The sequence below is a fragment of the Saimiri boliviensis genome, chromosome 2 (genome assembly GCF_048565385.1).
Source record: "Saimiri boliviensis isolate mSaiBol1 chromosome 2, mSaiBol1.pri, whole genome shotgun sequence".
Classification (NCBI taxonomy): domain Eukaryota; kingdom Metazoa; phylum Chordata; class Mammalia; order Primates; family Cebidae; genus Saimiri; species Saimiri boliviensis.
The window spans coordinates 81,252,661-81,276,841 of record NC_133450.1 but is presented as its reverse complement, the minus strand read 5'-3'; the positions used below and the strand labels follow the sequence as shown (position 1 = coordinate 81,276,841).

At 36.2% G+C, this 24,181-nt stretch overlaps 1 protein-coding gene, 2 non-coding genes and 2 pseudogenes across 3 annotated transcripts; 3 read left to right on the top strand and 2 right to left on the bottom strand.

The window, feature by feature from the left end:
- Window positions 1-536: 536 nt before the first annotated feature.
- LOC101039276 (mitochondrial intermembrane space import and assembly protein 40 pseudogene) lies at window positions 537-2,849 on the bottom strand (annotated as a pseudogene).
- On the top strand, window positions 2,818-24,165 carry TERB2 (telomere repeat binding bouquet formation protein 2). The gene is made up of 7 exons (XM_003928916.4): window positions 2,818-2,911; window positions 3,026-3,107; window positions 4,481-4,620; window positions 7,701-7,762; window positions 11,249-11,334; window positions 18,306-18,394; window positions 23,454-24,165. The coding sequence occupies exons 1-7, from the start codon at window positions 2,848-2,850 to the stop codon at window positions 23,594-23,596; spliced, it is 666 nt and encodes a 221-aa protein (XP_003928965.1). The 5' UTR covers window positions 2,818-2,847; the 3' UTR covers window positions 23,597-24,165.
- Window positions 8,675-8,778, top strand: LOC120364103 (U6 spliceosomal RNA). Its single transcript, XR_005579455.1, has one exon. It is a non-coding gene; the product is annotated as a U6 spliceosomal RNA (small nuclear RNA).
- Window positions 15,110-16,112, bottom strand: LOC104651552 (5-azacytidine-induced protein 2-like; annotated as a pseudogene).
- On the top strand, window positions 17,998-18,101 carry LOC120364114 (U6 spliceosomal RNA). Its single transcript, XR_005579466.1, has one exon. It is a non-coding gene; the product is annotated as a U6 spliceosomal RNA (small nuclear RNA).
- Window positions 24,166-24,181: the final 16 nt, after the last annotated feature.

Below are 24,181 nucleotides of genomic sequence, written 5' to 3'. Positions count from 1 at the left end.
TGAAGTACAGTACCCTCTAATATACTCAAGGTCAAGAAGGGCTTGGAGTAATGTATCTGACCATCTGGCCTATTGTAATAGAAATGGTCCCATCCCAGCATTTTAAATGTTTTTGTTTCTATTAGATTTCCCAAAGGGATATAAAATCTACTAAAAGGGATATAGTTAATCAGAATAAATCAGCTCACTCACAAGAAGCATTACTGGATAATGATTTTTGTTTGCTAAGATTATTCATCACATTATTTCAAAGTGGCAAAATTCAGAGAAATCTGTGGGAAAAGAGAATTAAAAAGTAGTGGCCATGTTTGCTGTCAGATTTATGTAGGACAAATATACATACAACCTCTGTTATTTTCAGTGTATATGTCAAGAAGCCAAGACCTCTGATTATCAAAATAAGTTATTTTACACATTACATGCACAGGACAACAGAGGGAAAGACACTTTCTTGGAGGATGACTAAAAGGCATTTTGCAAAACATACATATCACTCTGAAGTGGAAGGACTAAAGCCCAGTGCCTCGTGGGCTTCATTAACTTGACCCCTCCTCTTTTTTGGTTACAGTGGCATCAGTGGCCACTGTTTCTTCTACCTGTTCTGCTAGCTTCTTTTCCTCTTCCTAATCTTATTGAGGATAGAAGTCTGGGTATTTCTGCATGCATTCCTGCATGGGAATATAGACTGGTCTACACAGTCTGACCCCTTGACATCATCTGTGCTGTAGTAGAAACAGGAAAAGGCTGATTTGAACTGTTCCCCACAGGGACTGCTGGCCATTATGGACAGGTCCCACCTAATTACTCCATTTGGCAGTACCAATCTGTGCTCCTTGTAGGGATCACTGGGGTCCATCAGCCGCCAGGTCTGCATGGAGTTTTGTGGTGTTCTTTGGCCACAAATATGATTTGATTCTTCTCTTCCTGCTGGCAGTAGGACGTGGCTGCAGTTCAATGCTTAATGGTTGAACAACTAGAAAGTAATAATGAGTATACATTTGCACGCACGTAACAACATAACTTCAAGATATATAAAGCAAAAATTAACAAATGTGTAAGAAGAAATTAATAAATTCACAAATAAGTATGAGGTTTTTACATAGCATTCTCAGTAACAGAAGAATCAGACAAAATGATTAACAAACTTGACCTAATAAACATATATATAGGATACTTTACTCAACATACCAAAACATCCAACAGTTTCAGAACTTTTTAAAAAAACTTACACAAGATATTGACCATATACTTCAGCCTAAGGAAAATGTCAACGAATTTCAAAGGATTATAATCACAAAATTATATTCTTTGACTTTAATGCATTTAAACCAGAAATCAATAGCAACTAGATAACTAGAAGATTATAGGTACTCAGAGATTTAAAAACATTTTACATATTCCACAAGTAACAACACTCATATGGGAAATCTGAAAATACTTTGAACAATAATAAAAAATCACATCTCAAAAACATGTGGCACATACTTCAAAGGAAATTTATAGCTTTATATGCACATATTAGAAAAATAAAGGATGAAAACCAATCATCCAGTTCAAAAAATTAGAAAAAGAATAGCTTTTTTTTTTTTTTTTTTAAGGAGTGTCATTCCATCACCCAAGCTGGAGTACAGTGACACAATCTCGGCTCACTGTAACCTCTGCCTCCCAGGCTCAAGTGATTCTCCTGTCTCAGTCTCCCTAGTAACTGGGATTACAGGCATGTGCCACCATACCTGGCTAATTTTTATATTTTTAGTAGAGACAGGGTTTCACCATGATGGAGAAGCTGATCTTGAATTCCTGACTTCAAGTGATCTGCCCACCTTAGCCTGCCAAAGTGTTGGGATTACAGGTATGAGCCACTGTGCTTAGCCTAAGAACAGCAACTTTAAACAAAGAAAATTGGAAGGAAATTATAAAGAGCTAAAATTAATGATGTAGAAAAGAAATATATAAAGAGAATATCAATAAAACCAGAAGTATGTTCTTTGAAAAGGCTAATAAAATTGACAAAGTTCTAATAAGACTAGGAAATAAAAAAAGAGAAGGCACAAATGACCAATATCAGAAAAGAAAAAAGATTTTCAGAGAGGTGATTAAAGTAGGAGAAAATAATTAAAAACAAGAAAAAAAAAAAAGAAAGAAAAATAGCACTATGATTAGCACGACTAGAGATCCCACAAATATTTTAAAAGATATTAAAAGATTTTATGGACAACTTTATATAAACAATTTTTTAATGTTTAGTTTAAAGGAACACAATACCAGAAAAATGTAACTATTTATCACACTGATATAAGAGGCAGGAAATGGTAAAAGGCAGGAAACGGTAGAACAGAAATTTGAACACTGGTGATATTTGATTATATTAAAGAACTATCTTTTAAGTGTCATAATGGCATCACAGTTGTGTGTGTATGTGGTTTTTTTTTTTAAGTCCTCACTTTTAAGGGATTCAAAGTGAAACATGTATAGATGAAATGATAAAATGAATTTTGCTTCAAAAATAATACTTGGTGCTGCAGAATCTGCCCTATGCCTACACAACACAGCACAGTAACTTTGTTAATATTTAGGGTTTAAAACTCACCACCTCAAAATTTAAAACAAAACCTCACCAACTTCGAGTCACCCCCCTCCTCTTATCGGGGTAGGCTGAGAGGCCCCTAAGGGATTCAGAGAACCAGTCAGCTCAGCCTGGTAGTGACCGTCCCGCACCTGAGAGCCTCAGGCCTTTCCCACCCATTGCTCTTGGGAACCAATCATGGAGCTTGGCTTGGACCTGCAACCAATCAGGGATCTCAGCTCCGGGGCCTCCTCTCACCTTCCCGCAGGCGCGGGGACGCCATGTTTCAAGGGCAGCGCGGTTGGTTCTGTGGTAGCGTCAGCCAGGATCTGAGGCGATTCTGGGGTAGGCAACTGAATGGAAGCCGCGCGTTAGGTGGTGAGGGGATGCATCCTCCTTTCTCTGATGCTTTGCGTCCAGCGTGCTTGATAGGTTCCCCCTGTGCTTTCACCTCCACAGTGGCTGAAGGGGGGACGATCAGCGACCCGCGAGCCGCCGACTTCCTGTTCAGCTGTGATGCCTCGCACCCGGACACGCTGAGGTACTGAGGGCTACTTGGCTTTGCCTCTTCCGTTAGGATGAACCTGGAATTGGGGATGGAAGTTACAGTCCGCCGGTAAATAAGGATGAGGCTGGGCGCGGTGGCGCGTGGCTGTAATCCCAGCTACTCGGAAGGCTGAGGCAGGAGAACTGTTTGAACCTGGGAGGTGGAGGTTGCAGTGAGCCTGGACTGTACCACTGCACTCCAGCCTGGGTGACAGAGCAAGACTCTGTCGCAAAAAATAAATAAGTGAATAGAAATAAAATAATAAAATGAAAATAGAATTAAATGAATCGTATTGACGATAGGGTGACACTGGAAACGGGCCAGTTTTCAGTCCTAGATGGGAGGGAAAGAAGTAGACAGCCTCTTTCCCTTTCTGCAGCACTGTCACGAGCTTCTCCCTGGTCCTCGGACCTCTTCCTGAATTCCGGGTGTGTGTTTCCAGTTGCCTCTTCCACACCTGCATGTGGCACCTCGAAGGCCCCTCATACTCAGTGTCTAAACGAAATCTTCTCATTTCCCTTTAAACCTGCGCCATGGCCTGTGTTCTCCAAAACACTGAATAACAAACCCTCTGCCAGGAATCAGTCAGCGGCCAAATACCAATTCTTCTTCATCCTCACTGCCACTAACTGAGTAGCACCTTAATTCCTTTTGGCAGGGACTATCACAGTAAATTCCAAAGCCGTTACGGTGCCTCGAATCTGTTCCCTGTGATCCCCCTTTATATGGCTCTCAGATTTCATTTACAAACCAGACATCAGATCAGGGTCCTACCACCCTCCTTCCCCCACTTTCCGCCGACTTACAACAGATTTAGATCTTGGCTGTACCTACCTTGTTTATTTCTCAGTTTTTCTCATGCTTTCCATAGCCCAGTCAACCTAAACTGCCATTATTGTGCCTTCATGCATGCCTTTCTTTTTCCTTGTAATGCCCTTCTTATCTCCACCTATAGGAAAGATGTTGCTTTCTATATGTAAAGGTTCCTCTGACTGCATGCCCTCTCCTCACCTCAGGACTAATTGATCCCTTTTTATAGCAATGACCATGGATAAAGCTGCTGGCTCAATGCACTGTTGATGCCCAGTAAACATTACCATTTTAGATCAAGTTTCCAGTTCATATGGTCATTAACCAACCCTCTAAAGCCAAGATGTGCCAGATACAAAGTAATATTTGTGCCAGATATTACTCAGAAAGTATTATCTTATGCCATATGTTTTTCCTTCCTTACTAAAAAAGGACAGGCTACATGTATCCTTTAATGTAATCATATCCCTACTTCCAGTTACTTATTCATTCTTTTGAAAGGTTGAATACAGTCTTGTTTGTTTCATAACCTAAAATATTTCCTTTCTTTCTCCTAGAATATATCAGAGCCTTGATTACATAGAAGATAATGCAACAGTTTTTCATGCCTACTATCTTTCTGCAGTAGCTAATGCTGAAATAAAAAACTCGGTGGCTTTGGGTCATTTCATTCTTCCTCCTGCATGCCTACAAAAAGGTTAGCAAAGGTCATTCAGCCAATCCCTGTTAGACAGCCAAATCCAGCTAATCTCTGTTACACAGCCAAATTCAACTTTATTTTGTTTAATCGCATATTTTTGAGTTTTGTATCTATTTAACCTAAGTGGAAAAAGTATGGACTTTGGATCAAATTGCCTTTGGATGTATATTCTGATGTTATGTATTGTTTATGCATACACTCATTGAGCTCTTCCTGTGTGTCAGGTTTCAACCTGGGTAGGTGCTGTGGATTCAGTGGAGAATAAGACAGATACAAATCTTGCTTTCACAAGCTAGGATCCAATGCTTACTAGTTTTGCCATCTTTTAGCAAGTTACTTCTCTGAAGTTGTTTTGAGGATAAAATGAGATAATGGGCTGGGCGCAGTGGGGCATGCCTGTAATCCCAGCACTTTGGGAAGCTGAGAGGGGCAGATCACTTGAGCCCAGGAGTTCAAGACTAGCCTCGGCAACAGGGCAACATGGTGAGACCCTGTCTCTATTTTAATAATTTCAAATTATTTTTTAAAAAAATATAATGTATTAAGGTGTCTGATGTGGTGAGCATTTAATAAATGTGTTCTTTGCTAGTTTTGAATCTCTTCATTATTTTTCTAATTTTTTTTCTGATCTTTAAAGATTGGTTATGATAATAAGCCCATATATTTGTATTTTTTAAAAATACATTTGAAAATATTTTCACATTAATTTTTTCAGCAGCCCTGGGAAATAGGATGGGGAAGTAAATAAACTGCTTCTGAGATTGGTTCTTTTAGTTTTCCCTGCTTGGAACACCGTTTCTTATCCTGTTCATCTATCCAAATCCTGCTATTTTTTCTGGGCTAACTTTATTATTTATTTAAGGTGGAATCTTGCTTTGTTATCCAAGCTGGAATGCAGTGGTGTGATCTCAGCCCACTGCAACATCTGCCTCCTGGGTTCAGGTGATTCTCCTGCCTCAGCCTCCTGAGTAGCTGGGACTGCAGGCGCCCACCACCACACCCAGTTAATTTTTACACTTTTAGTAGAGATGGGGTTTCACCATGTTGGCCAAGCTGGTCTTGAATTCCTGACCTCAGGCAATCCACCCACCTTGGCCTCCCAAAGTGCTGGGAATATAGGTGTGAGCCACCACACTTGGCCTGGGCTAACTTTAAATACCCCATTGGTAGGTTTTGTATTATTACCCAATTCTTGATATATAGCTTGTCTACCCAGTAGATAGGTGTTTATCTCCAGAAAGCCAGACTGCACCTGAGTACAGATTCCCAATGAAGAGAGTATTAAAAAGAAAAGAAAACAAACAATTTAAAAATTATTTCTAAAAAGGAGCCATTAGAGATCCCAGAGATTTCGTTCCTTCCATAGGCAATGTCCTGGTGGAACCTACTGATAACTAATAACATTAAATTGTTCTAAGTGGTTACACAAATCAATTAATGACTGGATGGGGAATTGATTTAAAAAAACTGCATGTGCCAATCAGTGACCCAGTTTCAAGGAGCTTATATTGTAGAACGGCTGTGATTTAATTTATTACTCCTATTATATAATCTTAAATTATCAGTCCTATTCTGTCTTTGAGTTTAGCATCTTATATTAAGACGTATTTAAAATTTCAAAAATCTGTTTTAAATGAAAACATGCTTCTTTAAAAATTTCAAAGTATACATTTTAAAAAATGTGCCTAGAGCAGTATTGTCTAGAAGTGTGAGATGCAAATATTTGCTATATATGAATTTTAAATTTTCTAGTAGCCACATTAATAAGAATAAAAAATAGCTGGGTAAAGTGGCATGCCATAATCCCATATACCTGTAATCCCATATACTCTAGAGGCTGAGGCGGGAGGATCCCTAGAGCCTGGGAGTTTGAGGCTGCAGTGCACCATGGTCACCTTTGTGAATAGCCACTGCATTCTAGTCTGGGCAACATAGTGAAACCCGCTTCTCTAAAAAAATTAATTAATTGGCCAGGTGCAGTGGCTCACGCCTATAATCCCAGCTACTCTGATGGCTGAGGCAGGAGAATTGCTTGAACTCGGGAGGCAGAGATTGCAGTGAGCCTAGGTTGTGCTACTGCACTGCAGCCTGGTGACAAAGCGAGACTCCATCTCAAAAAAAAAAAAAAATAATTGAGTGAGTAGAATTAATTTTAGAAACATATTTTATTTAACCGAATCTATCTAAAATATTATCATTTCAATATATAATCTATAAAAATTGAGATACTCTACATTCTTTTTTTTGTTACGAAGTCTTCAAAATCCTGCATTTATTTTATACTTACAGCATATCTCAATTTGGATTAACCACACACTTCCGGCGCTCAGTACCTACATGTAGCTAGTGGCTGCCATGTTGGACAGCAAAAAGTCTAGAGTAATATTACCATTTTTGGCTACTGTGAAAACTTTTGCGATCACTGAGTTAGGATGATGACATATTCCTTTGACATGCTGACCATTGGAGAATTCCTGTGCTACCATGTTTACTAGAGATATTGTTCATCTACCTTTCTTTAATACCTATATCTATAGCTATATCTATATATCTGTATCTATATCTATATAGACATTAGATGTGAATTAGATATATGTCTAATATATAGCTAATGCATTAAATAGATATATATGCATTATTATATAGAGACAAATATGTGCAGATGTATATGTAATGATACAGATATAGATATAGATGTATATCTAATGTATATATAGATATAAATATAGATATATATATAAAAGAAGGGTGGATGAACATATCTCAGTGATATAAATACATATATATATACACACCTCTATATATAGATACAAATATAGATATAGATATATTCTAGCAGAAAAAGTCTACAATGATTAGCAAAGTGTATTAGAATCATCTGGTGAGTTTGTTAGAAAAGCAAATTCCAGAGCTCCTCCTCAATTATCTGATTCAATTAGAATTTGCATTTTAATAAGTGTGTTAGGTGATTTTGTTGCAAATAGAGTAACACTGACCTAGAAATTTCAGAGTTTAAGCAAAATTCAGAAGATTCTGTAATTAAAAAAACAGTATTGAATTCATTTTTCTCACCACAGAAATAAGAAGAAAAATCGGTAGTTTTATTTGGGAACAAGACCAACATTTTCCGATAGAAAAGGTAAGAGTAAATTAAGGTAATTGATTAGAATCTACACTTTCAAAATTTTCTGAAAGCAAAGTTATCTTTAAAATGTTTGCTTGTGACATGTTAGCACCAATGAGTTAGATTAAGAAATTTATCCATTTGTTTTGAGACAGAGTCTCACTCTGTCACCCAGGCTGGAGTGGAGAGGCGCCATCTCGGCTAACTGCAACCTGTGTCTTCCAGATTCAAGCGATTCTCCTGCCGCAGCCTCCAGACTAGCTGGGATTACAGCTGTGTGCCCAGCTAATTTTTGTATTTTTAGTAAAGACCGGGTTTTACCATGTTGGCCAGGCTGGTCTCAAACTCCTGGCATCAAGTGATCTACCTCCCAAAGTGCTGGGATTACAGGCATGAACCACTGCCCAAATTAAGAAATATAAAGGGCATGCTGTTACTGAATATTGTTTGGTTTGACATTGTTTTATAGTAGGACATTAGTAAAATTGAGATATTTTTGCATAAATATAATTATTCCTATAAGAAACCTGAAAATTTGTTTCTGTTAGTAATATTAAGAGAGTAATAGGTGCATAGTATTTACCAGTTCTTTACTGCCAGTGTAGATTCTGATTGGTTACTTCCTGTGATGTGCCATTAGTTCAATGTTTTGAATAACATCTCTCAATAAATGTGTACAAGAGTCTGTCTGAACCTATTCTGGTTCAGGGAGTTGCCTGATTCCCTCCCCTACTACCCCACAAAAACCAAGTGTACAATACTGGAAAAATCGTTGTTTTGTAGCTTTTGCCACCCTGCCTTAGATTTACTTATACTTTTGACTTAAACTTCAAAATCTTTATGTAATAGCCAAATTTGGGAACATTTGAGCATTAAAACAAATAATGACAATAATGAATTGTAATATGTTAGGTAAAAATAATCCATGTTCTTGCTTCGGCAGCACGTATACTAAAATTGGAACAATACAGAGATTAGCATGGCCCCTGTGCAAGGATGACATGCAAATTTGTGAAGCATTCTCTGTGTGTGTGTGTGTGTGTGTGTGTGTGTGTGTATAATACTCTAAAAGCAGACATAAGGAAAAAAGGAAGGACAGAAAGAAGGGAAAGAAGGAAGAAAATAAGGAAGAAAAGGATGGGATAAAGAAAATTTTCCTTTACAAAATAGCAGCTAGTAAATATAAAAAGAAAGATAAAATAGGAAATCTTCATTTTTAAAACCCTCAGTATAATAATTGATTTAGATGAGGGTCATTAATGAATTCTAAACACGTGATCTCAAATTATCACCCACAGACTGATTATTAGTTACAAAGTTAAACAATGTATCTTTACAATGGAGAGATCTGGCAGGTACTACTTTAACTTAGCAAACTCAGCGTCACCAATATTGGAGCAATCTTTCATTGTGTTCAGTCTGATATGATATAATAAATACACAACATTATCTCTGTAGTATTCTTGTTCAATACATTTAACCTGAATTTAATTATGAGTTAAGAATCAGGCAAATCCAGAATGTGGACCATACCACAAGACAATTAACTGACCTGGACATTAACATCAATGTCATAAAACACAAAAAAGGCAATAGGACCGTTCTAGATTAAGAGACAACCAAATGTGATGTATAAACTATGATTGGATTCTGTATTTTTTTTTTAACAAAAAGAGATATAAAAGGCAGTTTGAAAGCAATTGGGAAAATTTAACAATGAACTGTATAATAGGTGATACTGTATTACATTTTATTTTCTTAACTGTGATAGTAGTGTTGTAAAGATAAAATAATGTATATTTTTAGAAAACACATGCCAGGTGTTAAAGAGTGGAAATGTCAGCCAGGTGCGCTGGCTCATGCCTGTAATCCCAGCACTTTGGGAGGCCAAGGTGGGCGGATCACTTGAAGTCAGGGGTTTAATACCAGCCTGGCCAACATGGTGAAACCCCATCTCTTCAAACAAACAAATAAAAAAGAGTGGAAATATCACATCTACAAATGTTTTCAAGTGGTTCCACAAAAATAAAAAGAGAGAAGAGGCACTCAAGGTGTTGGAAATGTTAACACTTTGTGAATCTGGGTGAAAGGTATATGGTATTTATTGTATTATTCTTTAACTTTTTGGTAAGTTTGAAATTTTTCACAATAAAGAGTTAGGGAGAAAGTCTTTTATTCTATTAAAACAATTTTTTTTTAACTTTAAACCCACAGCCAATATCATATAGAAAATCTTTACAGATAGCCTGTCCAAAGTCAGGCTATTAACTTATATATTTTGTATTTCTTTCATTAATTTGTTTTTTTTTCCTGAAGCATCATCATCTGAAAATACTAGTTTTTTCAGTTTTTTTGTCTAGGAGTTAATAGTATGCTGTACTAAGGACTGAAATATCTAATCCTTGACTTTTCACAGTGTTTCCAGGAATGTGAGCAGTAATGCAATGGTTATTATATGATGGTAACTATTGACTATACCAGAACTTCAGAGTTTAAAGGTCACTAATTTCATCATTTAGCTTTGTACATGAGAAAACTAAGGTAAAGAGAATATAAAGACCTGTTTTAGTTCATATAGCCAGATGTTAGCAAAGTAGAGCCAAATTTTCTCAGCTGTAACCCAATCCAATGATTTTTCTACTAAAAAATTACTAGAACATGCTTGTATTGGTGTTGACTCTAGAAGTTATATTATTACATGATAAAAGTTTCTCAATTCTTTCAAAATATTGGATGATATGAATATTAGCCAATTATGATAATGTAACCATAGCATATATAAGTGGAAGATTTTATTATATATATTATTGAATGGCAATAATAAGGGTAAACCTGGGGAGCATTATTATTGTTTGGAGTGACTTTAAGTTTTTATTTAAATATAGAAACTTTTTAATGGTATATAAAATAAATAGATGATGTGACATGGACCAGTATCTAAGTTGCTTTCGCAAAATATTTAGAAAAAGCTTAACATACATTTAGTTCTTGTATGTCTTTACAGCTAAATACTTCACTATCCTTTTGAAGGAGAAATATAATTTGTTTAGCTTACTTTATCTTTTTGATATGTAGCTCACAAGAAGCCCAGGAATCCTTAAGTCAAGGATTTTAAGAAAGTTTAAATTAGTGGCAAGTTTTTTTGTTTCCTTATTTTTATGAATAAAAAATAATATAACCACATTAGAGAAAATTTCAATAATTGAAAGGAGAATAAAATCAATCCAAGTTTTACTTATCTGACACAACCACAGCTGGTATATTTTAAATTCTGGTCTTCTTTATGTATCTCTAAAATATATATAGCATAATTATATATGTGTGTGGATAAAATTTTATAATTTTTTTCCCCAAAGCTAGATTGAGTGGACCTAAATATATAAATATTTTTATGGCTTTTGATATATATATTGACAGTTTATTTTTCCTTTTTAAAAAAATTACTGATTGGATCATTGGTATGATAATTTTTTAAAATGTGACTTATTTTTCTATCCACAGCATGACAAAGTAACAGCAAATGAAATAAAGACCCTTAGGGAAAACAGTGAACTAGCAGCAGAACACAAAAAAGAATTATCCAAAAGGTAATGAATTCATAAACTTCATTGATATTCAATTAAATGTAGACATCTATGAGCACTGATTGTGTGCTTATCTCATTTAATTTTCAGTTTTCTTATGAGATTGATAGCATTATAATCATTCCCATTATACAAAAAAACCTCTATGATTAGAAAGATAAGTAATTTTCCCAGTCATATGAACTTTTATTAAGTAGGGGAGAAGCAGGATTTGAACTAAGTCAGAGCCCATTCATTTAAATACTATACCATGAGATAGTATAGTGTGCTATACTATCTCTGCAGAAAGGAAGCAAGGATTTTATGTTATTATAACAATTATTTAAAAATTATATGTATCCTGTGTGAAAACCAAATTTATACTTACGAACTACAAAGGAATCTTAAAATATATTTTTTTAATTAGAAGGAAATAGACTACATATTAGCAGTAATTTTATTGGATGAAAAGTGATGAGTGATTTCCCCTCTTCTTTCCAAATTGCTTGTAATGTATTACTTTAAGAAATTAAATTTAGACTGGGCATTGTGGCTCATACTTGTAATCCCAGCACTTAGGGAGGCTGAAACTGGATGATTGCTTGAGCCCAGGAATTTGAGACCAGCCTAAGCAACACAGGGACACCCATCTCTATAAAAAATTTAAAATATTAGCTGGGGATAGTAGCACATGCCTGTAGTCCCAGCTATTTGGAGGCTGAGATGGGAGGATTGCTTGAGTTCAAGAGGTTGAGACTGCCGTGAGCTGTGATCATGCCACTGCATTCTAGCCTGAACAATACTGTCTCAAAGAAAAATGAGAAATTAAATTTAAAAAGACAAAAATGGACTTGCCATTATGTTAGGATCAGTTTATGAGAGGCCTTCTCATTGAAGGCTTATGCGTGATCTAGTCCTAGTTCCATATTTTCCAATTCAGTTGGTTTTCAAATATTCATAGGGAACATTGTTTATTCAGAAGTCTACGTTTTATCCCTCCAAACCTGTGGCTAGAGTCAACCTAAAAGTGGAGGCAGGTGAGTCTCCACAAGGGAGCATCCCAAACTGTCCCAAATTGAGGTCACTTGGGATTCTAAAGAAAAAAACCACCAAATAGAACAACCAGTCTAAAGCATTTAATAAGGGAACTTGTAGAGTATTGCACCAGTCCTTGCAATGGCCAGCAAGAGGAAAGGGGTGTTCTACCTAGGTATATCCACAGTAGGGAGTCTGGGTATGGAGTTTATATGAGGGTTTAAGGAATCTGGCTCAGGGTTGAGGCCAGCTTCTTTCATTGTTTTGAGTAGCAACCTAGATGCCCTTATCAGTGCCTGGTTTGAGTTCAAGCCCAGTGGAAAAGCCCTGCACTGGGCTGGCTCACAGAACAGTCAAAGCACTCTGTGATTTTTGGTCAGGACACAGAAAGCAAGCCAGGTGTAGAATGGGGGGAGGGGAGGATGGGACTGGGGTACCCGGCAGTCTGGTATTTAGCTGCTGCTATTAAATGCTAAAAAAGATCAAATAGTTATCTTTCTTCAAAATAAAAAGTAATCATTTAATTTATATAATTTTTTCAAGTTTTTCTTCCATAAGGATTAATTTCCTTAATATACAAAGAAGTATTACAAATCTGGGAAAAATGTGTCCAATTCAAAAACAGCAACAAAAATGGACAAGGGATATCAATAAACCCTAGGTAGGTGTCTACTTAGAGCCTTTTCTTTGTGGAACCACCAGAGGGTGCAGTGTGAATATAGATAAAATAATGTCCTCAATTTACCCACTGAAGCATTTGTTAGCATACTACTAGGGACACTGATTTTTTTTTTTTTTTTTTTTTTTCACACCATACAAACTTGATGTTAAAAAAAAAAAAAAATCAGGCAGTACAGAATATAAGATCCTAATTTTTCCCCAGTCCTCTCCCAGTAATAACCATTATTTTTTGGTTTTTGTTTTTGAGACAGAATCTCACTCTGCTGCCCAGGCTGGAGTGCAGTGGCATGAGCTCGGCTCACTGCAACCTCTGCCCCCGGGGTTCAAGCAATTCTCATGCTTTGGCCTCCTGAGCAGCTGGGACTACAGGCGCATGCCACCACACCAGCTAATTTTTTGTGTTTTTAGTAGAGATGGGGTTTCGCCATGTTGCCCAGCCTGGTCTCTCAAATTCCTATTTCTGCTTCAGCTTCCCAGAGTGCTGGGATTACAAATATTATGTGTAATGGCTGCATATGGCATTTCATCTTATTTGTTGAGCCACCTTTTTTGTTAGTTGTTCCTTTTTTTTGAGACAAAGGCTTAGCCTAACCCTCAGGGCTGGAGTCCAGTGGCACAATCTCCGTTCACTGCAGCCTCAGCCTCCCAGGCTCAAGTGAATGACCCTCCCTCCTAAGCCTCCCAAAATGCTACTAAGATTACTGGCATGAGCCACCACACCTAGCCTAAAATTTGTTACTTTTATGACACCTCCATGAACATCTTTTTAATAATAAATCTTGCTCTACTTTTTTGAGATAGTTTTCTTCATGTAAATTCTTAGATGTGGAATTTATGGTGTAAAGAGATGGGAATTTTTTCTTTCTTAGACACCTTATGTTTATTTATTTATTTTATTTGCTTAATTTTGTGTGTGTGTAAGACAAGAGCTTGCTGTGTCACCCAAGTTGCAGTGTGGTAGCATGATCATAGCTCACTGCAACCTGGAACTCCCGGGCTCAAGCAGTCCTCCCACCTCAGCCTCCTGAGTAGCTAGGACCACAGATGTGTGCCACTATACCTGGCTAATTTTAAAAAAATTTTTTTTGTTTTTTGAGATGGAGTCTCACTCTGTGGTGTGCAGTGGCACGATCTTGGTTCACTGCAACCTCTGCAACCTCCACTTCCTGGATTCAAGCAATTCTCATGCCTCAGCCTCCCGAGTAGCTGGGACTACAGGTGTGTACCACCACACCTGGCATATATATATATATATATATATATATATATATATATATATATATTTTTTTTTTTTTTTTTTTTGGTATTTTTAATAGAGATGGGTTTTTGCCATTTGGCCAGGCTGGTCTCAAACTCCTGGCCTCAAGCAATCCACCCTCCTAGGCCTCCCAAAGTGCTGGGATTACAGGTGTGTGCCAACTCACCCAGCCTAATTAAACTTTTTTTTTTTTTTTTTTTTGGTGAAGATGGGGTCTCACCATGTTGCTGAGGCTGGTCTTGAATTTCTGGGCTCAAGGTATTTATTAATTAGTATAGTAGCAGGCCACACATGGTGGCTCACACCTGTAATCTCAGCACTTTGGAAGGCTGAGGCAGGAGGATAGCTTGAGGCCAAGAGTTCAAGACCAGCGCCTGAGCAACATAGAGAGACCCAGTCTCTACAAAAGATTAAAAAAATTAACTGGGTGTAGTGGTGTGTTCCTATAGTCTTAGCTACTTGGGAGGCTGTAGCAGGAGGATTACTTAAGCCCAGGAGTTGAGGGTTGAAGTGAGCTAGCTATGGTCATGCCACTGTGCTTCAACCAAGGTGAAAGAATGAGGCCATGTATCAAAAAAAAAAAAAAAAAAAAAAAAAAAAAAAAAAAAAATTAGTAGCATGTATCTGTTTCTTAGAATATGGAGCTGGAGGGTATTCTTTCATACTGGAAATAAACTACATAATATCCTACAATGTGTTCAAATACATGTACTGAAGAACTCAACAAAATTGTAATAAAAATCTATGTTTAGTTTGCTATGTAATTTCTTGAGAGAACCACTGAGAGATAGTATCCTTGTGATCAAATGATGAATCTCTTAAGAGTTAAATGTTATAAAGGAAATTTGGATTATGTTGATCCAAGTAATGCAGTGGTGGCACATTGGTAAAGGCAAAATTTTAATTTCCCTAAATGCTGTCTCACGTGAGTCAGGAGGGCTTGGGAATACCTAAAATGATCTTCTAGAGAATAAGAGTTTGTGCCCTCATTAGGAATGGCTCTCTCATTATCCGTCCATGACTGGAGGACTGCTTTCTCTTATAAAAGTTTTTATCTCCTGGTAAAGGGGAAGATGTAGTATAACAAAGAACTTTGCCATTTGGTGAGAGAAGGGAATGTCTTGTGTATGCTGCAGTAAAATTTATCATGTGCAGTTTTATGCTGTCTTACTGAGGATCTTCAATGTATCCTTCTGAGGTATAGCCTTTCTTGACTGCAGTTGGGGTTTTTAGTTTACTTAGTAGTTCAGCTTGTACTTGAGTCACCAGATGTAAATTAGACATTTATCTCTTCAGTGGCCAGCATGCATTCTGCGTATTATCACTTGAAGTTCTTACTCTTCAGAGATCTCTGCTCTTCAGATTGTCTTCCTGATACAGATAGGTTTGTTTGGCTTTTGAGTAGATCTCTTTTGAGATTATTACATTCTTTCCTCATCAATTTTTGTTCCAAACCATGGACCTTCAGGTCACAGCTTAACTTTTCCACCTCCCAGTTTGATAAAGGTAGATTAAAATTTCTCATCACCAGCTGAGCTTTCACCTGTCCTTAGCTAGAGGTCTACTTCTTTAGATTGCATCTGTTCATTCAAAACTTTTAAAGATTCAGAGTTGTGTTTACTCATTTTATCCAATTTGCTGTTTAAATCATCTCTACTAATGCAAATCTTTCAACATACATAGTAGGCTTTATTTACTTGTTGCTGTTCAACAAAACTTGTTTCTTACAAAAATCTTCTTTTCTTTAACATAAGATTTCTCTTTCTCTGAATTCTTAAGTCCTTTTTTGATGTCTTCATATGGGCAAAATTGGAAGCAACAGAAGCATCTCCTCAATATGTTGAAACTGGAGTTGCTGGGTTTTTTTTTTTTTTAATTATTTAGCATACAGGTAACATTTTCTATCAGTGCATCCATGAGAGCCTAAAACCAGGCTACTTAGGGCCACCACTGAGTTTCCATTCCCTAATGTTTAGAAACAGCCAAAAACATTGGATTGCCAGGGATCACTATGGGTTCCAGTTTCCTTGAAGCTACCTCCACTTTACCAGTGAAGGCAGCCACTCTGGGTTACTGAATTGAGGATATTTGTCTTATATCTACCCATTTGGAATTCTTGATTTGAAGGATATTCTACTCGATTATCTTGGCTCTTAAGGTACATAGTCATATCAATTGTTAACAATGAAAGTATTCCTTCTTTCACAATATCTCTTCTGTTTCATCCTACTCCCACCTCTTTTCCCTTTAGATCTTACTGTTTGACCAGAATTTTTAGAGCCATGATAAATAATGGGTGGTCTCTGACTTTTCCGGGAACATGATTTTGCTTTGTTTATAACATCTCATCCTAATGAGTATAGTTTGTCTTGTAAGAGTTTAAATGAAATAGAAGCTTTTTAAAGATTGAAAATAAAGCCTTTGCTATTAGTGTACTTTTAGAGTTTTAGGAAAATAATAAATTTAAGGATGACTGATTTTTAATTATCGAGGTTTTTGTTTTTATTTTTATACAATATTATTAATTATATGTGGTCTAAGTATAGTAAACATTGTTACTTTTGAATAGTGACTGTTCAAAAGGACATGAATGAAATAGGATCTTTTAGCTGAAAACCTTTTAGCTTTTTTTTTTTTTTTTGAGACAGAGTCTCGCTCTGTCACCTACGCTGGAGTGCAGTGGCGTGATCTTGGCTCATTGCAATCTCCACCTCCCAGGTTCAAGCAATTCTCCTGCCTCAGCCTCCTGAGTAGCTGGGATTACATCTGCCTGCCACTACACCTGGCTAATTTTCTTATTTTTAGTAGATATAGGGTTTCACCATGTTGGACAGGCTGAACTCAAACTCCTGACCTCAAGTGATCCAGCCGCCTCATCCTCCCAAAGTGCTGGGATTACAGGCGTGAGCCACTGCTCCTGGCCACCTTTTACTTTTAAAAATTAGAATATAATTGACTATACTACACAACTTAAGAAAAAAAACAAACCTCAGAAGTCACTTCAAAATCCTATTTATGTGATGGTTTTCCTAGACATCAATTTTTTTTGTTTTTGAGATGGAGTCTCACTCTTTTGCCCAAGCTATAGTGCAGTGGCATGATCTCAGCTCGCTGAAACCTTTGTCTCCTGGGTTCAAGCAATTCTCCTGCCTTAACCTCCTGAGTAGCTGGGATTACAAGTGCGTGGCACCACACCCAGCTGATTTGTATTTTAGTAGAGACGAGGTTTCATCATGTTGGCCAGGCTGGTCTTGAACTCCTGACCTTAGGTGATCCACATGCCTCAGCCTCGAAAAGTGCTGAGATTACAGGCATGAGCCACCGCGCCTGACCCAGACATCAATTTTTATTTGTTATGGTAAACTATGGAAGTAGTAGTTAATAGAGGTCCAGTTATTTGAACACTAAGTAATAGAAATGTTGTGATCATTTAAAATAGAGATTACTATGCTTTTCTTTTGGCAGATTTAATATCACATATGTATATGTGCATTTTGTCTAAAAATATAGTATTGCATTACTGTACTTTTAGGGATATTGAGAAAAAGATTCAGGCCTCTATAGACTCAAATACTTGTTTTGTGAAGTGCCCAAGAACACTAGAATATCTATATAGGTCTTTATATTACTTAAAAGCACAAAAGAAGTTCATGATAAACATTTTCACCCATTAAGACTGAAGTCTGATCAAAGAGCAATAAATTACTATATATGTGCTTACTTTGACAGCACATATACCAGAATTGGAACTATTCAGAGGTTAGCACAGCCCCTGCTCAAGGATGACATGCAAATTCATGAGGCATTCTATATATTTTTTAACAATCACTATATATACTGCCTGGAATAAGTTCTCACTTGTAAAACAAGTCCAGATATATATGTGTGTATGTGATATACTATAATAAATGTAAATATTTATTATAAATATTTATAATTATACTTTAATATAAATGGAATACATATAGACATATATACTACATATATGAAAATGTCACTTTCTGTATGCTTTATTTTACAGCACAGAAAAGCATTTTATAAGAACTCCAGTTGTAGAAAAGCAGATGTATTTCCCTCTACAGAATTACCCAGTGAACAACATGGTAACAGGTAGTTTAAAATAAAATTTAGAGAAAACTTAGGTAGGGAAGAAACAAGGGACTATTCCTGTTGCATTCTAAAGCATTTATATAGTTAAAAAGAGAAAGAAAGAAACAAACGAATATTATGTTGAATAAAGCTATTGTATTTCAAATACCTAGGGAATTACACCTTCTCTATTAAGCATGGTAATGCAGGAGACATTATTTATATATTGAATAAATTACCTGCAGAATCGACCCGGGAATATGCTTTTATATTTTCTGTGCTAAAACAATGGTCTCTAGGTAGGGTGACCACATGTGCCTATTTACTTGAGACAGTCCCAGTTTATGCTGTTGTTTGGGCATTAGTTTTTAACTCTCAAGTGTCCCAGTTTGGAAGACAAATTATATGAACAGCCCCAATCATAGTTTCTTTTAAGAATCTGTTGAAACATAGGCCCCTTTTCTTAACAACCACACATACAAACATAACACACACTGCCATGCCATTCAATATCAGATATATACATATTTTAAAAAACAAACAAACAAAAACATAACACACAAACTTTACATATAATTGTAAAAGGCTTGCAGATGCCCAGAAGCCTATACATGGTTTATCCAGGTGTCCATGCTCCATATTTGGGTTTTCTATTGTGCCCTGCATAAAAAGAAGACAGCTAACCAAGGCTGACACTGAGAGGGTAAAACTAAGGGAACCAATTGAGAAGTGGTCATTGGGATTTGAATTGTGTTGACTAAGATGGCTATTTAGATACTTTGATCTGAGTAGTATTCAGTGGAGTCATTGATAACAATAATTTTAAATACAGAAATTTTTTTAAATTGTTTTTAAAAGAGAAATTTTTAAAATATGGGTTGTTGAAAGCTTATTTAAAAAATAATCTGTATATTTATCATTTTCTCTTTATTTAGCAATGTTAAAACTACCTCTTGCAGCTAGTCCATAGTTTCCTAGATGTCTTGTCATATTACTACCCCTATTCATTTGGACTTAGCAAACATTTATTAATATATTTAAAAGACCAATGATAAATATTAAAATCAGCCATAGATAAGGACATATACCTACATTTGGACATGTAATAGTGCTGCTTTATGTGTTACTGCTGGATAAAGAAACAGTCTGATTTTTCAAAAAGACATAACAGTCTAACATAAAAACTATATAAAAATTAGTCAGAATTTTAAAAGTATCATTTTAACCTGTGGTAATACTCTGTGGTTAATTTTACTGGTAGATCTAAATTTTTTTTTTTTTAAAGAGATGGTGTTTCACCATATTGGTCAGACTGGTCTTGAACTCTTGACCTCAGGTGATCCATCCCACTTGGCCTCCCAAAGTGCTGGGATTACAGGCATGAGCCACCGCGCCCAGCCTAAACTAAAAATTTTTAATCTTTTTATTTCCTCAATTGAGTAATATTTCCTTTTTTGTATTTCTGCATTAAATATTTAATAGCAATTTCTTGGAATAAATCTTCATTTTTAGAGATAATTTATTTGTTTTTAATTTTGATGTGAAATGACAAGTACTTCTCTTTTTTTATCATGGCCATCTGCTTGCACAGGAAGGAATAACTTCTTGTTGGAAAAAATTAGCTTGTGTTAATTAAACATTTATTGACTAAGAGTTCTAACTTAGGCTGCGATATCAATTTTTGTGACTAAAACTTGACTATCTCTTCCTTGGAATGGGTTGGGTTCAACTCAGTGACTGTTAAATCTCTGAAAATAGAATTAATTGTGTGGTCTTTAGTTATAGAAAATACAAGTTGGGGCAATAGCCTAGAACTGGGTTTCTCAGTTTTGGCACTATTGGCATTTTAGGCCAGATAATTCTTTGTTTGGGTGAGGGTAGGTAAGTTTCAGTCCTGTGCATTATAAAATATTTACTCTGGTCTCTGCCCACTAGATACCCATAGCATCACCCCTCTCTCTCTGAGTTGTGACAACCAAAAATGTTCCTAGACATTGCCAAATATCCCCTAAAATATCAAAAGATTTTTTGTTTTATTTTCAGCTTTTGACTAGAATTAAATTCTCTCAGACTAATATCACTTGTTATCACCCATGATAAGAAGTTCTGATTGACAGTTAAATATATGATTAATAAGAGTAAGAAAGCAATTACTAATAATTATAAATACTTTGCTGGTAACAATTTCCAAATAAAAAGGTTCTGATAATTTAAAAGTTTGGAAATCTATAATAGATGCTGTATTAGTTATTTATTGATGTAAATCAAAGTGTTCTGAAACTTTGCAGCATAAAACAGTGAACATTTATTTATTTTTTTTTATAGAGACGAGGTCTCACTGTGTTGCCCAGGCTGGTCCCGAACTCCTGGGCTCAAGCAATCCTCTTGCCTTCACCTCCCAAAGTGCTGGGATTCCAGGCATGAGCCATTGCACCTGGCCCAATGAACATTTATTATTTCAGTTTCTAAGGTCAGAAATACAGGAGTGTCTTAGCTGGGTACTTCTGGCTCAGTCTATTGTGAGGTTGCTGTCAACTTGTCATCTGGAGTGCAGTCATTCCAAGGCACAACTGGGACTGGAAAATCCACTTCAAAACTCACTCAAGTGTTTATTGGCAGGTGTTGAGTTCTTGCTGGATTTTGGCCAAAGGCTTCAACTCTTCACCAAATGGGCCTCTCCATAAGGACAATCCACAACATGATAGGTAGCTTGCTTCCCTCAGAGTAAAAAAATCCAAGAACAAGAAGGAGCATGCCCAAGACAAAAGCCATAGTCTTTTTTACATCCTCCTCTCGGAAATGGCATAGTATCACTTCTGTCATATGCCATTGGTTATACAGATCAAACCAAGTACAAAATGATAGCAAACTGTGAATATAAGGAGGTGGGAATCAGTTGGGGCCACTGGGTGGCTGGCCATCACAGATGCATGTGGGATTGTCTACCAATAAAGCCTTTCTTAGAAACTCTTTTCTTCCTCCCAATTTATCCGAGTAACACAGGAACAGCATTTTTTTTTTTTTTTTCACATGAGCTTGCTCCCCACCTTCAACATTTGCTTTCAGAATGAATGCCTGATGTGAACTGGACTAATTGCAGATCTTCTGGATTTTCAGATGTGCAACAAAGCAAATCAAGTCATTCTCACTTAGGTGATCAAAACTCTAAGATGTAAAACTTAGGAGCTGTCATTGGCCATATTTTCTACCATAAAAAAAGCAAGCCAACTTGCCTCCAAAAAGAAAAATGAGGCTAACATGTACAGGAAAAACTTGAGGCCAAGTCTGCAGTGAGGTGTGATCATGCCACTGCACTCCAGCATGGGCAACAAAATAAGACCCTGTCTCAAAAAATAAAACTAAAAATTTAAGACTGGTGAGAGCTATCATAGCTGGTTTTAGTTAACTCTGAGTCCCAGCAATATGCCCGCCTTCCTCACAGCTTGGATGATATAGCAATGTCCTTCCAGAAAACTCCCCTTTTGTTTAAATTAGTTTAAATTAGGTTTTTGTCCATTTCACCCTAAAGTCCTTAACTATTCAAAAATGCTACAATAATCCATTTCTGATGCTATAAATGTCCTATCCTTCTAATACTTACAGGAATATTTTTTACTAATGTAATTTTTAAATTCCTATCCTCACACATCTTTAGTGATTTCACACAGTGTATATGTGCAATTAACTAAACATTAGTAGTGACATTTTTCTGCACTAGTTTATTTTACACAGATATGTAGCCATTAGGCAAAGATTATGAACTCATATGGAGTATAGTAATAGTGTTTCACGAGCTCCTAAAGTAAATGACCATGATTAAAATATCTTTGAAGATGCTAGTCAATTTTATATGCTTGGATTCATAGTTAATTTATTAACTGTGAATTTATTATTTTTTATTAGAAACAGTTAAACAATATGTATAGATATCCTATTGATCTTGATGGTATGGTGTTTTAAATTTAGTCATCCTTGATCACTATCAGAATTTTTTTTCACACAAATTTACTTTTAAATTAGATTTCAATTTTAGTAAAAGCCCAAACACTAGGGTTACACATAAAATATAATCATTTAGCCGGGCGCGGTGGCTCAAGCCTGTAATCCCAGCACTTTGGGAAGCCGAGGCGGGTGGATCACGAGGTCAAGAGATCAAGACCATCCTGGTCAACATGGTGAAACCCCGTCTCTACTAAAAAATACAAAAAAATCAGCTGGGCATGGTGGCATGTGCCTGTAATCCCAGCTACTCAGGAGGCTGAGGCAGGAGAATTGCCTGAACCCAGGAGGTGGAGATTGCAGTGAGCCGAGATCGCGCCATTGCACTCCAGCCTGGGTAACAAGAGCGAAACTCCGTCTCAAAAAAAAAAATATATATATATATAATCATTTAACTAGTAAGCAATTAATATCAAGTTAATATTGCTTAGTCATAGAGTCCTTAGCTATCTCCATTCTAGGCAGCATTTTTATATGACTCATTTGGATTACTAATTGACATCAAAGTTACTTTGATGTCAAAGTTACTTTGACATTTTTATATGACTCTATTTTGGATTACTAATTGACATCAAAGTTACTCTTACCCATTATCTTTGTTGACTGGGCAGTAACATCACATTTTCCTTAATTTTTTTTGTTAAAAGAATCCTATTCCAGTGTTAGCAGTGCAGGAAACATTGCCTGCTGAAACAGGGAAGATGAACTGTTTGCACTGTTAGTAATTAGTTGGATGGATTACCCTCTTAAGTGACTACCCTCTAAAGTTAGATACACTTCCCAGTTATTTTGGTCTAAGTACTTTTATGTTCTAGCCCCAACCTAGACATCACAATCTCAATAGTGGTTTTAATCCAGTATATTTCAAAAGGTGACAGAAAGTCATGGGGAGGGGAAGAGGAAGTGTTCCCTGGTAATTATATGGTTTCATGCAGAATCTTCTCACTGGTACTATTTCTTCTTTTTACTTCTTTTCTAAAAACATTCTTTAGAATTCTAAACTGTAATAAATCAAAGACACTAAAAAGCAGTTAGTATTTGAGGGTTGCAAGTATGTATATGTGTATTTTTTGTTTTGCAGGTTATATATCAATTGATGCCATGAAGAAATTCCTTGGGGAGCTACATGACTTCATTCCTGGAAGCTCAGGATATTTGGCATATCATGTTCAAAATGAAATTAATATGTCTGCTATAAAAAACAAATTGAAGAGGAAATATTAAATTAAATTATAAATATCTTGGCATTTATTTTCTATAAAATATTACTGAGATGTGCATAATGTAAAATGTTCCCTTTTGGTACTGGGGAATACAGAAATGGGAAATAATTTTTCTGTTTCTCAAAATGTGTCTTTAGGAAATTCAGAATCGTTTTGGCTCTGTGTTTTGACATTTGGGCTGGACTTTTTCCCCAGCTTATAAAAATATGTTCAAATATTCTCAATGCACGGTTGTTAAGGAGTAATTGTCATTAATATATTTTATAAGAAGTCTCAATCTCACACTCTCCATTTTTCAATCTTCCTCCTCCTCCTCTTCTCTCTCCCCTCTCTCTTTCTGTCAAATGCTCTTTTGGCTTTAATATCCTATTTTATTTTTTCTAGATTGAATACTGTGAATGCTAAGTTTTATGATTCTTGTCTTCTTATTTTGATTTTAAAAATTAGGATGCTAATTGAGTTCTGAATTACTGTTTCTGACTTGGAACATGGAGAAAAACATTGTAATAATTCATATTTCATGTTGGATGGTTTCTGGTAATAAATATTTCAGAAATGACTGAACATAAACAGAGTATGAGTGTTA

Coding starts and splice junctions, on each gene's coding strand:
- TERB2 (XM_003928916.4), top strand. CDS start 2,848: ATGTTTCAAGGGCAGCGCGGTTGGTTCTGTGGTAGCGTCAGCCAGGAT. Junction 3,108..4,480: donor TCGCACCCGGACACGCTGAG/GTACTGAGGGCT, acceptor TCTTTCTCCTAG/AATATATCAGAGCCTTGATT. Junction 11,335..18,305: donor AAAAAAGAATTATCCAAAAG/GTAATGAATTCA, acceptor TTTATTTTACAG/CACAGAAAAGCATTTTATAA.